At 45.0% G+C, this 12,043-nt stretch overlaps 2 protein-coding genes across 2 annotated transcripts in view; one reads left to right on the forward strand and one right to left on the reverse strand.

Annotated features, from left to right (window-relative positions):
* MYCL (MYCL proto-oncogene, bHLH transcription factor) overlaps positions 1 to 12,043 on the reverse strand; it is a gene marked incomplete at its 5' end in the record, with an annotated part of 104,392 nt that overhangs the window by 57,139 nt on the left and 35,210 nt on the right. The gene's annotated exons all lie outside the window — the stretch shown is intronic.
* On the forward strand, positions 8,288 to 9,090 carry LOC308240952 (high mobility group protein B3-like). Its single transcript, XM_080654443.1, has one exon. It carries the CDS (start codon positions 8,354 to 8,356, stop codon positions 8,963 to 8,965), a length of 612 nt encoding a protein of 203 aa, XP_080510569.1. The 5' UTR covers positions 8,288 to 8,353; the 3' UTR covers positions 8,966 to 9,090.

The raw sequence follows: 12,043 nt of genomic DNA on the forward strand, positions 1-12,043 counted from the left end.
TACCAGGCATAGTGTGGAGAGTTATTTTAAATATTTAAATTTTTTTAATTGATTTCAGAGAGTAAGGGAGAGGGACAGAGAGAAGCATCAATGATGAGAGAGAATCATTGATCAGCTGCCTCCTGCATGCCCCACACTGGGCCCACAACCTGAGAATGTGCCCTGATGGGGAATTGAACTGTGATCTAGTTCATAAGTCAATGCTCAACCACTGAGCCACGGTGGCCAGGCATGGTGTGGAGTCTTTACATTCATTTTGTGGGTGTTCTCAATCCCCATGTTATTTATTTTTTAAAAAGAACTTTATTGATTTTATTTTATTTTATTTATTTTTTAAATATACTTTTATTGATTTCAGAGAGGAAGGGAGAGGGGGAGAGAGAAAGAAACATCAATGATGAGAGAGAACCATCGATCAGCTGCCTCCTGCACGCCCCCCACTGGGGATCAAGCCGGCAACCCGGGCATGTGCCCTTTACTGGAATCTAACCTGGGACCCCTCAGTCTGCAGGCTGATGCTCTATCCACTGAGCCAAACCAGATAGGGCGAACTTTATTGATTTTAGAGAGAGGAAGGGAGAGGGAGAGAGAAACATCAATCAGTTGCTTCCCACACATGCCCTGACGAGGGATGCAACTACCAACACAGCCACACCAGCCAGGGCTGGACTTGCACCCATTTAAAAGATGAGGAGCCCTGGCAGGTGTTTCTCAGTGGTTAGAGTGTTGGCCAGTACACCAAGTAGCTGCAGGTTTGATTCTCTACCCCTGTTGGGGTGCGTGTAGGAGGCAACTTATCCATGTGTCTCTCTTACATCGATGTTTCTCTCTCCCCTTCCACTTACTAAAAGAAAAGAAAATCAAAGGGGGTGGAGGGAAAGATGAAACTGAGCTCCAGTGTTGAGAGGGACTTGGCTAACATCACATAGCCAAGAGGACCTAACTGGAATTCCATCTTAGGTCTGTGAGACTCCAATACGTTCACCACCAACCTCCGCTCCCCTTTGTCTGATAATGACTGATCTACTGTCAGATAGTAGCTCTGCCCAGACCCACAATGGGTGTTTTGCATACTGTGTAGGCCTGAGTATGTGGGCCTGGCTGTGCTGGGGCAGGTTCTGTGTGATGGTCTATGTGGGGTCCTAGACACCTGTGGTTCTTCACAATTGTACCTGACTGGGTATACACTGAGTGGCCAGATTATTATGAACTCTGAATGCATAATAATCTGGCTACTCAATATATATATATATATATCCCCACCCATGCACGAATTTATGCACCGGGCTTAGAAGCCCGGTGCATAAATTCGTGCATGGGTGGGGTCCAGCCTGGCCAGGGAGAGGGGACATGGGTGGTTGGCCGGCCTGCCTGCTGGTCGAACTCCTGGTCGAGGGGATAATTTGCATATTAGCCTTTTATTATATAGGATATACACTGAGTGGCCAGATTATTATGCGTTCAGAGATCATAATAATCTGGCCACTCAGTGTATGTGTGTCAGCTGAAGAGGGGTCTCACTGGTGTGCAGGTGAAAACCACCTCTGGCAGGGAGCACAGTGGCAGGGGGTGGGAGATTGAAGGCCTAGTTTGTAGCATTTGCCTATTTCCATGGTGTAAATACTCCCACTATAACCAGTTTCTAGTTCTACCATCTTGCAAAATTCCTGAAAATTTAACAGTTAGCTCTTGCAAATAGGCAGGAGCCTGCCATAGCACATCACTGGGTTTTATACACTTAAGCTAAGCTCCAAAAATCAGAAAAAGTAAAGCTGTTAGGATCAGGAGCTACCATTCCAACCTCTTTATTTTATAGATTGATAACTGAGGCCCAGAGAAGAGAAGCACTTAAGACTACTTAGACTTGGGTGTAGGGCTCCATTTTTTGCTAATGAAGTTCTGCCAAGCTACTTATAAATTTATAAAGTGATACTAACAGGCACTTAATAAAGATCAGTTCAATTAGTGAATGATAACCACCAAGTCCTGTTTTTTTTTTAATTTCTATGTTTTTTAAAATGTAAAATTTTTATTGATACTATTGCATATGTTCCCCATCCTCCCCCCACCCGTAAGTCCTGTGTGTTTTTTTAAAATTGTTTTTAATTTCCTAAAGCTACTCATGCTTGCTTCTTTCCCATACCTACAATTATTAGATGTTATCTTCTCTTCTTTCCCATCCCTACAATTATTTATCAGAAGATTAAAACCAGCATTCTCACTGATCTGTCTTTGATCTGATCTCATATTCCTCTTACAAACTACCCAAGATAACCAAGTAGCTCTCCTGTTTAGAAACTCTCCTGTGAGTCCCTGTTGCCTTTAGGAGGAAGTTTGAGAACCGCTCCAGGCTCACCAGCCCCAGATCTAGAGATAAGCACTTTTTGCAGGCCACTGACCAGCCCTGGAATATGCCTCTGGCCTCTGGTCCCCCTGGCAGACATTGGCCCAATGTGTCTTGGTTTCAGCGTGCTTCTCTAAAGTCATTTCTGACCCCCTACCCTTAGGGGCAGCTCTGAAATTTTGATGCTCACTTCATTGTGCTCTCCCACATGAGTTCACGGCCAGGCATAGTGGGTTGGGGCTTGTGGAGCTAAATAAACATGAGCTATGACAAGAGGGCTTTGTGAGCCAGGCCCAATTCCTAGTCACCCACCACGATGCTTCTCTCTTGGCTTCCCCCAACTGTACACTTGGGATTTGGAAATGAAAACACTTGCCTCTCTCCAGTTCCATGCTCATAGAAAATTGTTCTTTTTTCCCCCAAATTTGTTCTCCTTTTCAAAGACCCCCAGTGGAGGGTTTGGGTGTGGTACAGGTGGGAGAAGTGGGAAAGCAGTCTGAGGTCCCAGAAACTCCTTGGGTCACTGGCTACTCCAGGTCCCTTTTGGGCAGCTCATATCTACCCATCCTTGGGGAGAAGTGCCATCCTGACTTTCTTTCCACTTGGATCCAGCATTACAACAACAACAACAACAACAACAACAACAACAAATCCTGCCTCTCCCCTTAGACTCTGTCCTCAGCAAATCCACAGCCCCCCTTCCAAGTCCCTGCCAAGGACCAGATGTAGCTTTGGTTCCACCTGCTGGAAGAAAGGGGCAACATCTTTCAATATTGCAAAGAAGGAATTCCAGCTCTGTCATTGACTGGCTTTGTGATCTTGATTATCCGTTTATATTGAACAAATATTTATAATGGACCTACTATGTGTCATGCACCAGCTACGCTCTGAAGATAGAGTGGCAAACAAATTATGGCTTACATTCTCAGTGGAGACCAATGACAATGAATATGAAGCATCCATCTTATATAAAAACTGCTGTTTGAAATTTTAACCCTGCTATTTTGGCTTCTGTAAACGCTTGCTTGCTTAAATAATAAGGAAAATAAGACTACTCCCATTCCAGAGAGGCCGTGGACTATGCCCCAGACAGAGTTGTCTGTGCTGACACCAGGCCAGGCCTTGAGATATGGTCTCATGGCCCCTTCCCAGCACGTAGGCCTTCTTTCCCAGAAGGCCCGGAAATCTCATTGCAAATTTGGGAGACAAAAGAGCTAGGAAAAGTATAGAAAAGGTTTCCTCCATGTGTGTGTGTGTGGGGGGGGGGGGGGCAGAATTTGAAAGGCACATTTTTCTCTGGCCCTGCCCTTAATAAAATGTAACTCCCTTTCTCTAAGCATGGCTTGGTTTTTTTCCGGTCTTCTGTAACAAATGGACATAAAAATAAGATCAGATTGTAACAAGCACCAGGAAAGAGAGAAGCAAGGTGATAAAGGGAACTTGTGTGGGGGTTATATTAAATTGATGAAAGAATGTTCTGAAAAAGTGATGTTTGTCTTAAAGCATGAAGGAGGAGAATCAGCAGACATTCGAATAGCTTCTAGGAAAGCACTGCAGGTGGAGGAGACAGCTAGTGCAAAGCCCCTGAAGTAGAAAAGAGCTTGGTGACTTCAAGTACTGGAAGAAAACAGTGTGGCCAGAGTGGAATGAACAAGAGGGCAGATGGTATGAGGTGAGTCTAGAGAGGTATACAAGAATTAGATCATCCAGGGCCTTGTAGCCCAAAGTGAGAGTTTTGTTGTTTTTTTAAATATATTTTTATTGAGAGGAAGGAAAAAGGAGAGAGAATCATTGATTGGCTGCCTCCTGTATGCCCCCTACTGGGGATTGAGCCCATAACTCAGGCATGTGCCCTTGACCCGGAATCGAACCCAGGACCCTTCAGTCCCCAGGCCGACGCTCTATCCACTGAGCCAAACCAGCTAGGGCAAAAGTTTTAATTTTATTTTGAGAACAACCAAAGAGCCATTAAAGAGACTTAAATGAAAGTGATTTACTTTTTTTTTTTAAATGAAGACAGTGGCAGATGGCACAGTGCCATGTTAGGCACTTTGATCTTTATCCTAAGAGCAGAAGGAAGCCACTAATGAGTTTTAAGTAGGAGCGTCATATGCTAGATCAAGATGTGGACAAAGCTGAATCCGGTTTGGCTCAGTGGATAGAGCGTCAGCCTGCGGACTGAAGGGTCCCAGGTTTGATTCCGGTCAAGGGCATGTACCTTGGTTGCGGGCACATCCCCAGTAGGGGGTGTACAGGAGGCAGCTGATCGATGTTTCTCTCATCGATGTTTCTAACTCTCTGTCCCTCACCCTTCCTCTCTGTAAAAAAATCAATAAAATATATTAAAAAAAAAAAAAGATGTGGACAAAAACAAGGCTCTGTAATAAATCTGATAGAAAGTAACCTCATAGGGTGATCAGATCATATAATTCCTAACTGGGCAAGTCAGAGTGGTAGTCACTGGCTCAGGCCTTACTTGGACAAAGGTTAATCTTTGCCTTAAGCAAGCCCTGTCCCTTGTTTTATACATACATATATATATATATATATATATATATATATATATGTGTGTGTGTGTGTGTGTGTGTGTGTGTGTGTGTGTATATATATATATTTATTTATTTTTTTTCCTTTTTAAATTGATTTCAGAGAGGAAGAGAGAGATAGAAACATCAATGATGAGAGAGAATCATTGACCGGCTGCCTTCTACATGCCCCACACTGGGATCGAGTCCGCAACCTGGGTATGTGCCCTGACTGGGAATTGAACCATGACCTCCTGGTTCATCCACTGAGCAACGCTGTTTGGGCTCCCTTGTTCTTATGCATCTAGGTTAACACACCTTTGAAATGTCCAAGTAATTCTCTTTTTCAGACCTTTGGGAGGTATAGCCATCCTCAAAAGTGTACATAATCTTGTTAATTATCCTGTAATCCCCACCTTGCTTTCTCCCACCTTCATGTAATCTTCCTTAGCTTCCTTATTTCCAAATGTATAAAAGGAAATGCAAAAGTTTCCTTATTTCCAAATGTATAAAAGGAAATGCAAAATTATCATTCTCCAGAGTACTTGTGATCTTGGTTCCCAGCATGTCATCAATTTGGCTCAAATAAATTCTTAAGAAATTTTCTACATGTTTGGACATTCTTACTTGGACAAAGAATTTAGAAAGACCATATCATCTGCTTTGTGGAGAAAAGATTGAAGGAAGTGAAAGTGGAAGCAGGATGACTTGTATAGAGAATGCTCTTGCAATATTCTTAAGCAATGAAAAGGACCAGACTGGGTGGTGATAATATAGTAGGCAGTTAGACATAAGCAGAGAGATTAAGGGGGAGGGGGAGGGAAAGAAAGACAGAAATAAGGGAGATGCTTAGATTTCTAACTTGGTAAACAATGCTGCCTCAGGGATAACTGGAGGAGGAGCAAACTTGGGGGACAGAACAATCCATTTGTCACCTCTTTGTATCCTATATAAAAAAAGGCTAATATGCAAATTGACCGAACGGCAGAACAACCAGTCACTATAAAGCGCACTGACCACCAAGGAGCAGACGCTCAATGTAGGAGCTGCCCCCTGGTGGTCAGTGCACTCCCACATGGAGAGCACCACTCAGCCAGAAGCCGGGCTCACGGCTGGTGAGCGCAGCAGCAGTGATGGGAGCCTCTCCGGCCTCCACAGCAGTCGTACATCCCCCGAGGGCTCCCAGACTGTAAGAGGGTGAAGGCCAGGCTGAGGGGCCCCCCTGCCAGAGTGCACAAATTTCATGCACCAGGCCTCTAGTTGTTCTATGTAATAAAAGCTTAATATGCAAATTTTCCCCTCGACCGGGAGTTCAACCACTCACTATGATGTGTGCTGACCACAAGGGGGCAGCACAGAACATGGCGGGCGTCGGTGATGCGGCACTGGCAGTGGGTGGCAGTGGAGTTGCTGCTGGCCCCAATGAGCCCTCATGAGAACGGGACCACGGCAGAATGGTGGAGCAGGTGAGTGGGTGGCACCAGGCCAAGGTGGGTGTGAGCGGGGGCCCAATCACCCCACTGATCACCCCACAGATGGCGACCAGCAGTGGTAGTGGGGGGCGGGGCTACCGCCCAGGCTCCCAGGTGCTGAGGGAGCCAGGCAGGGGGCCCCGGCCAACTGATCACCCTGCAGATGGTGACCAGCGGCTGACAGGCCCTGATTGCCTGATCGGGGCTGGGCCCCAGGCTGGGGCGGGGAACTGGGGGTGGATGGCGGCAACCAACCTCCCATGGCGCCCAGGCGGGGGGCTGCGACCTCTTGCTGGCTACCTGGGTGTGGGGGTGACAGGGATGGAGGTGTGGTGAGAATATGGGGTGTCCACCGAGCTTGCTCTCACTCCCCCTACTACCCTCCCCCAGGACACCAGGGCTCGCGCAGCAGCCGGTCTGTGAGGCCGGCTGGGAGAGAGCACGCTGCCCATTTGGCTTCTGTGCAGCACCACTGGGCAAGCCAGAGGCCCATGCTGCGCCCCCGCCTGCGGCGTCCGGCTGCAATCACCACATTTCCATGTAGGGACTCGGGACCGTGACTCAGGTGGAGGGGGTGTGCAGGGGCCCGGGGCCCCAGGTGTTGCCCAGGGCCCAGAGGTCAGCTGAGACCCGCTCTTCCACACCAGATGCTCATGCTTCGATCACTGGCCAGGCCTAGGGACTGCATCCATGCATGAATTTCATGCACCGGGCCTCTAGTTTTCATATAAAAAAAGGAATCAGCCCCAGTTGCAGTGGCTCAGTGATTAAGTGTAGATCTATGAACCAGGAGGTCACGATTCAATTCCCAGTCAGGGCACATGCCTGGGTTGCAGGCTGGATCCCCAACCATGCAGAAAGCAGCCAATCAATGATTCTCTCTCATCATTGATGTTTCTACCTCTCTCTCCCTCTCCCTTCCTCTCTGAAATCAATTTTTTAAAAAAATTTTTTAAAGAGTGGATTATTTCAGGTCAGGTTACCTTTCTTTGGGGAATACAGGGGTCTCATCAATCAGATTACCTTACTAGTGTTTTCAGGAAATTCCAGACTGACTGATTTAAAATTTCATTCCTGCCCTAACCGGTGTGGCTCAGTGGATAGAGCGTCAGCCTGCGGACTGAAGGGTCCCAGGTTCGATTCCGGTCAAGGGCATGTACCTTGGTTGCGGGCACATTCCCAGTAGGGGGTGTGCAGGAGGCAGCTGATCGATGTTTCTCTCTCATCGATGTTTCTAACTCTCTATCCCTCTCCCTTCCTCTCTGTAAAATATCAATAAAATATATTTAAAAAAATAAATAAAATAAAATTTCATTCCTTGGGGATACTGAAACTGCAGTTAAGTTAGGTATTAAGTTTTGGTGGGGTTTACTACAAGTGACTCCATTTTGGGTCTATTGTTTCTTTTTAACATAGTCGATGCAATTAGATAAGAAAAACAAAAATTGAAAAGGAGTAGGTAAATTTATCTTCATCTATCAATGACATATTAGTATTCCAAGAGAAACCAAGTTAATCAACTGAAAAACAACTATCAACAAGAAAATTTATTAAGGAAATGAGTATAAAATTTTTATTTTTATTTTTATCCTCACCCAAGGATATGCTTATTGATTTTAGAGAGAGATGAAGGGAGAGAGGCGGGGGTGGGGAAGAGGAGGGGAAGAAAGAGAGAAAAACATGGATGTGAGAGAGAACATCGATTAGTTGCCTCCCATATACTTTTGGACTGGGGATGGAACCTGCAACCTAGATATGTGCCCTGACTGGGAAATGAACCTCAGTCTTTTGGTGTACAGGACAACACTCCAACCAATTGAGTCACTTGGCCAGGATGGGTATAAAATTAATATTAAAAAATCAATACTATTTATATAAAACAAACAGTTAAAACTGCATTGTCCAAAATGATAACCACGCGGCTCTCGTGGAGGCAGCTAGCGCGAGGCTGGGGAGCTCTGAGCCTTGCGTCGTGCCCTGTGCTGCCCAGACTAGCGAACAATACAGTCAGGATGGCTAAAGGTGATCCCAAGAAGCCAAAGGGCAAGATGTCTGCTTATGCCTTCTTTGTGCAGACATGCAGAGAGGAACATAAGAAGAAAAACCCAGAAGTTCCAGTCAATTTTGCAGAATTTTCTAAGAAGTGCTCTGAAAGGTGGAAGACAATGTCGGCAAAAGAGAAATCTAAATTTGATGAGATGGCAAAGGCAGATAAAGTACGCTATGATCGGGAAATGAAGGATTATGGACCAGCTAAGGGAGGCAAGAAGAAGAAGGACCCAAATGCCCCCAAAAGGCCACCGTCTGGATTTTTCCTTTTCTGCTCGGAATTCCGCCCCAAGATCAAATCCACAAACCCTGGAATTTCTATTGGAGATGTGGCAAAGAAGCTGGGCGAGATGTGGAATAACTTAAGTGACAGTGAAAAGCAGCCTTACAACAATAAGGCTGCAAAACTGAAGAAGTATGAGAAGGATGTCGCCGACTGTAAGTCTAAAGGCAAGTTTGATGGCACAAAGGGTCCCGCTAAAGTTGCCCGGAAAAAGGTGGAAGAAGAAGATGAAGAAGAGGAGGAGGAAGAGGAGGAGGAAGAAGAAGAGGAGGAGGAGGAAGAGGATGAATAAAAAAACTGTTTATCTGTCTCCTTGTGAATACCTTAGTGTAGGGGAGCGCCATAATTGACACAGCTTATTTGAGAGGTGTCTGTTGCCCTCAGTAGGATTAATTACACAATTGGATCATGATCATATGTAGTCTCTCAAAGTGCTCTAGAAATTGTCAGTGGTTTACATGAAGTGGCCATGGGTGTCCGGAGCACCCAGAAACTGTATCAAAGTTGTACATATTTCCAAACATTTTTAAAATGAAAAGGCTCTCGTGTTCTCCTCACTCTGTGCACTTTGCTGTTGGTGTGACAAGGCATTTAAAGATGTTTCTGGCATTTTCTTTTTTTTAATCTGTAAGGTGGTGTTACCTATTTGGTTATTGGCTAGAAATCCTGAGTTCTCAACTGTACATATCTATAGTTTGTAAAAAACAAACAACCAAGACAAGCTCTTGATGCTCTTTGCTTGGCTTTGAGGCTGTGAGGAAGATGCCTTTTGGAGGGGCTGTAGCTCAGGGCGTGCACTGTGAGGCTGGACCTGTGGACACTGCAGTGGGCATCCATTTAGCTTCAGGTTGTCTTGTTTTTGTATATAGTGACATAGCATCCTGCCATTCTTAGCTGTGGAAAAGGGGGGTCAGCTGGCATGAGAAGTATTTGGATCGTTTTTAGTTGTGTGGTAGTTTTAAACTTTGCTTTAAAACAAACTACAGCTCTTCATTGTCAACAAAGTGAAGAGTCACTGCATCAATGAAAGTTCAAGAACCTTCTGTACTAAACACAATTTGCAACATTTTGTTAATTTTTGTATGTTTAGAATGCTGAAATGTTTTTGAAGTTAAATAAAAACAGTATTACATTAAAAAAAATGATAACCACTAATACATGTTGCTATGTAAATTTAAATTTAAAATAACTAAAATTAAATAAAACTTTAAATTCAATTTTTTCACTCATACTAGTCACATTTTAAGTTCTCGATAACCACAAGTTTTATAGAACTTGTTCATTGTTGCAGAAAGTTCTGTTATCCAGTGCTGAGTTAGAAGATATTGTGAGAGAAGACAACGTTTATGAGCTCAACAAAATACCTGGGAATAGAAAAGAAATAGTTATTTGATTAGTTTTTTGTTATAGTGAAGCATGGTAACCTCCATCTTGGGTAAAAACTGCTGTTTGAAATTTTAACCTTGCTTTCTTGGCTTCTGTAAACACTTGCTTGCTTAAATAATAGGGGAAAATAAGACTGCTCTCATTCCAGAGAGGCCATAAACTATGCCCCAGACAGGGTTGTCAGTGCTGGCGCCAGGCCAGGCCTTGAGATATGGTCTCACGGCCCTGTCCTAGCACACAGGACTTTTTCTCAGAAGGTCCGGAAGTCTCACTCCAAATTTGGAAGACAAAGAACTGAAAAAGGTTTATATAGGAAAGACTTCCTCTATTTGGGGCCCCAGAATTTGAGAAGCAAGATTTCCTCTGGGCTCGCTAGTGCTAGTGAAATGAAAAGGACTCCAAATAAATTTGGCTTATTGATTAAGGTGTCTTCTGATTTACAATATAACAATAGGCCCCCCTGTCTGGACCTCTCTGTATTCCAGGCAGAGTCAGAGGTTCCTCCAAGTGCCCCCAGCATAACACATAGTTGACCCTCATTATTTGCAGATTCTGTATTTGTGAATTTGCCTACTTGCTAAAATGTATTTATAACCCCAAGAAGGGAGGCAGGAGAGAGACGGGAGAAGAAAGAAGCAACAATGACAGAGGAGGTAGTGGGCCAGAGAAGGTGTTTTGAATTAGATCCAGAGCTTCCGCCTTTTCCTCCAGGGCAGCTGGACAGGTAGGGTGGGGCTCAAATCTCCTGGGCAATCAAGGAAATCCTTGATTTCTCTGGCTTGAGGCCCTTTCTGGGGTGAGGCCCTAAAGAGGCCCAGCCCAGAGTCAGCTCTGATTGCTCACCTTCCAGGAAATTGCCTCCAGTTTGGCAGAGATCCCATTGAAATTGGCCGAGGTTGGATGGACTGCGTCCTCACCCCAAAGTTTTCAAAAATCACCCGGATAGCTTGGGAGGAGTCTTGGATGCCTTGGGGTGACCTACGGTCAGAAAAACAGGGAGCGGGCGGGACTATCTGCCCTTCTAGTGGTTCATAAGAGATGGGGAATAAGACCTAGAGCCTCTACTATCTCCCATGACAGTCATGACAGTCACTCATCCCAGTACCTTCCTCTACAGGAGTCTCATGCAGCCTCAAAGGATGCCTGTATTAGGGAAGGCAGAGGAACAACACAGCCTAGGGATATGCACAAGGTACACAGTCAGAGTCAGAAGAGAATAGAATCTAGGTCTTATTATTCCCAAGCTCAGTTATTTTTCTTTTCCCACCAAGTTGTTTTTCCCTCCCCCTTCACTTCCACCAAGGGCCCAGATTCCAAAGATAGTTCCACATTTGTCTATGACTACCAGATCATTGGCTTGGTCATAAATGTTAACACCAAGGAACAATGCAGTGTGGGGGAGGACCTGTTCCACTCCCTGCTTACAGGGACCCAGTGGCAGAGGCTACAAGGGAAGAGACCTAGGTTTTCTAATCTAACCCCCATCTGATGCTTGGATACCCTCTGCAATATCCCTGCCTTATGCCTGACAGCCTTCTGCTCCCACACTCTGCCATTGGCAGACAGCTCATTATGGTTCTAGTCAGCCTGTGTCATTACTGGAGAAAGGTGTAAAAAAGATCTTTCTTATCTGGAATGGAAACTATGTCCCTATGGCTTGTCCCCACAGATCCTGGCTGCACAAAACACCCTTTACCTCTGTCCCATCTCATACCTGCAGAAAGTTGAAGATAGGCTCATGTCCCCAGAACTGGATTCAAGGCTTGGATTAATTCTTCTAGTTACACCTGTTTTAATTTCCAGTAAAAATGTATTTATTTCTCTTTTGTAATGTGGACAAAAGGGGGCCACATGCTAACCTGACAAGCTCAGGGGAGGCCTGCATGGCAGTCTTGAAAACTCAGAGACCTAAAGTAACTACAAAGGATGGTCTGACATTAAACTTTAACTAAAAGCAATTATGGTGGGTAGTTACATCCTAGGC

The sequence above is a fragment of the Plecotus auritus genome (assembly GCF_963455305.1).
Source record: "Plecotus auritus genome assembly, chromosome: 2".
Taxonomy (NCBI): Eukaryota; Metazoa; Chordata; class Mammalia; order Chiroptera; family Vespertilionidae; genus Plecotus; species Plecotus auritus.

Bases quoted from the DNA above. Each gene is read 5' to 3' on its own strand.
- LOC308240952 (XM_080654443.1), top strand. From the start codon at position 8,354: ATGGCTAAAGGTGATCCCAAGAAGCCAAAGGGCAAGATGTCTGCTTAT.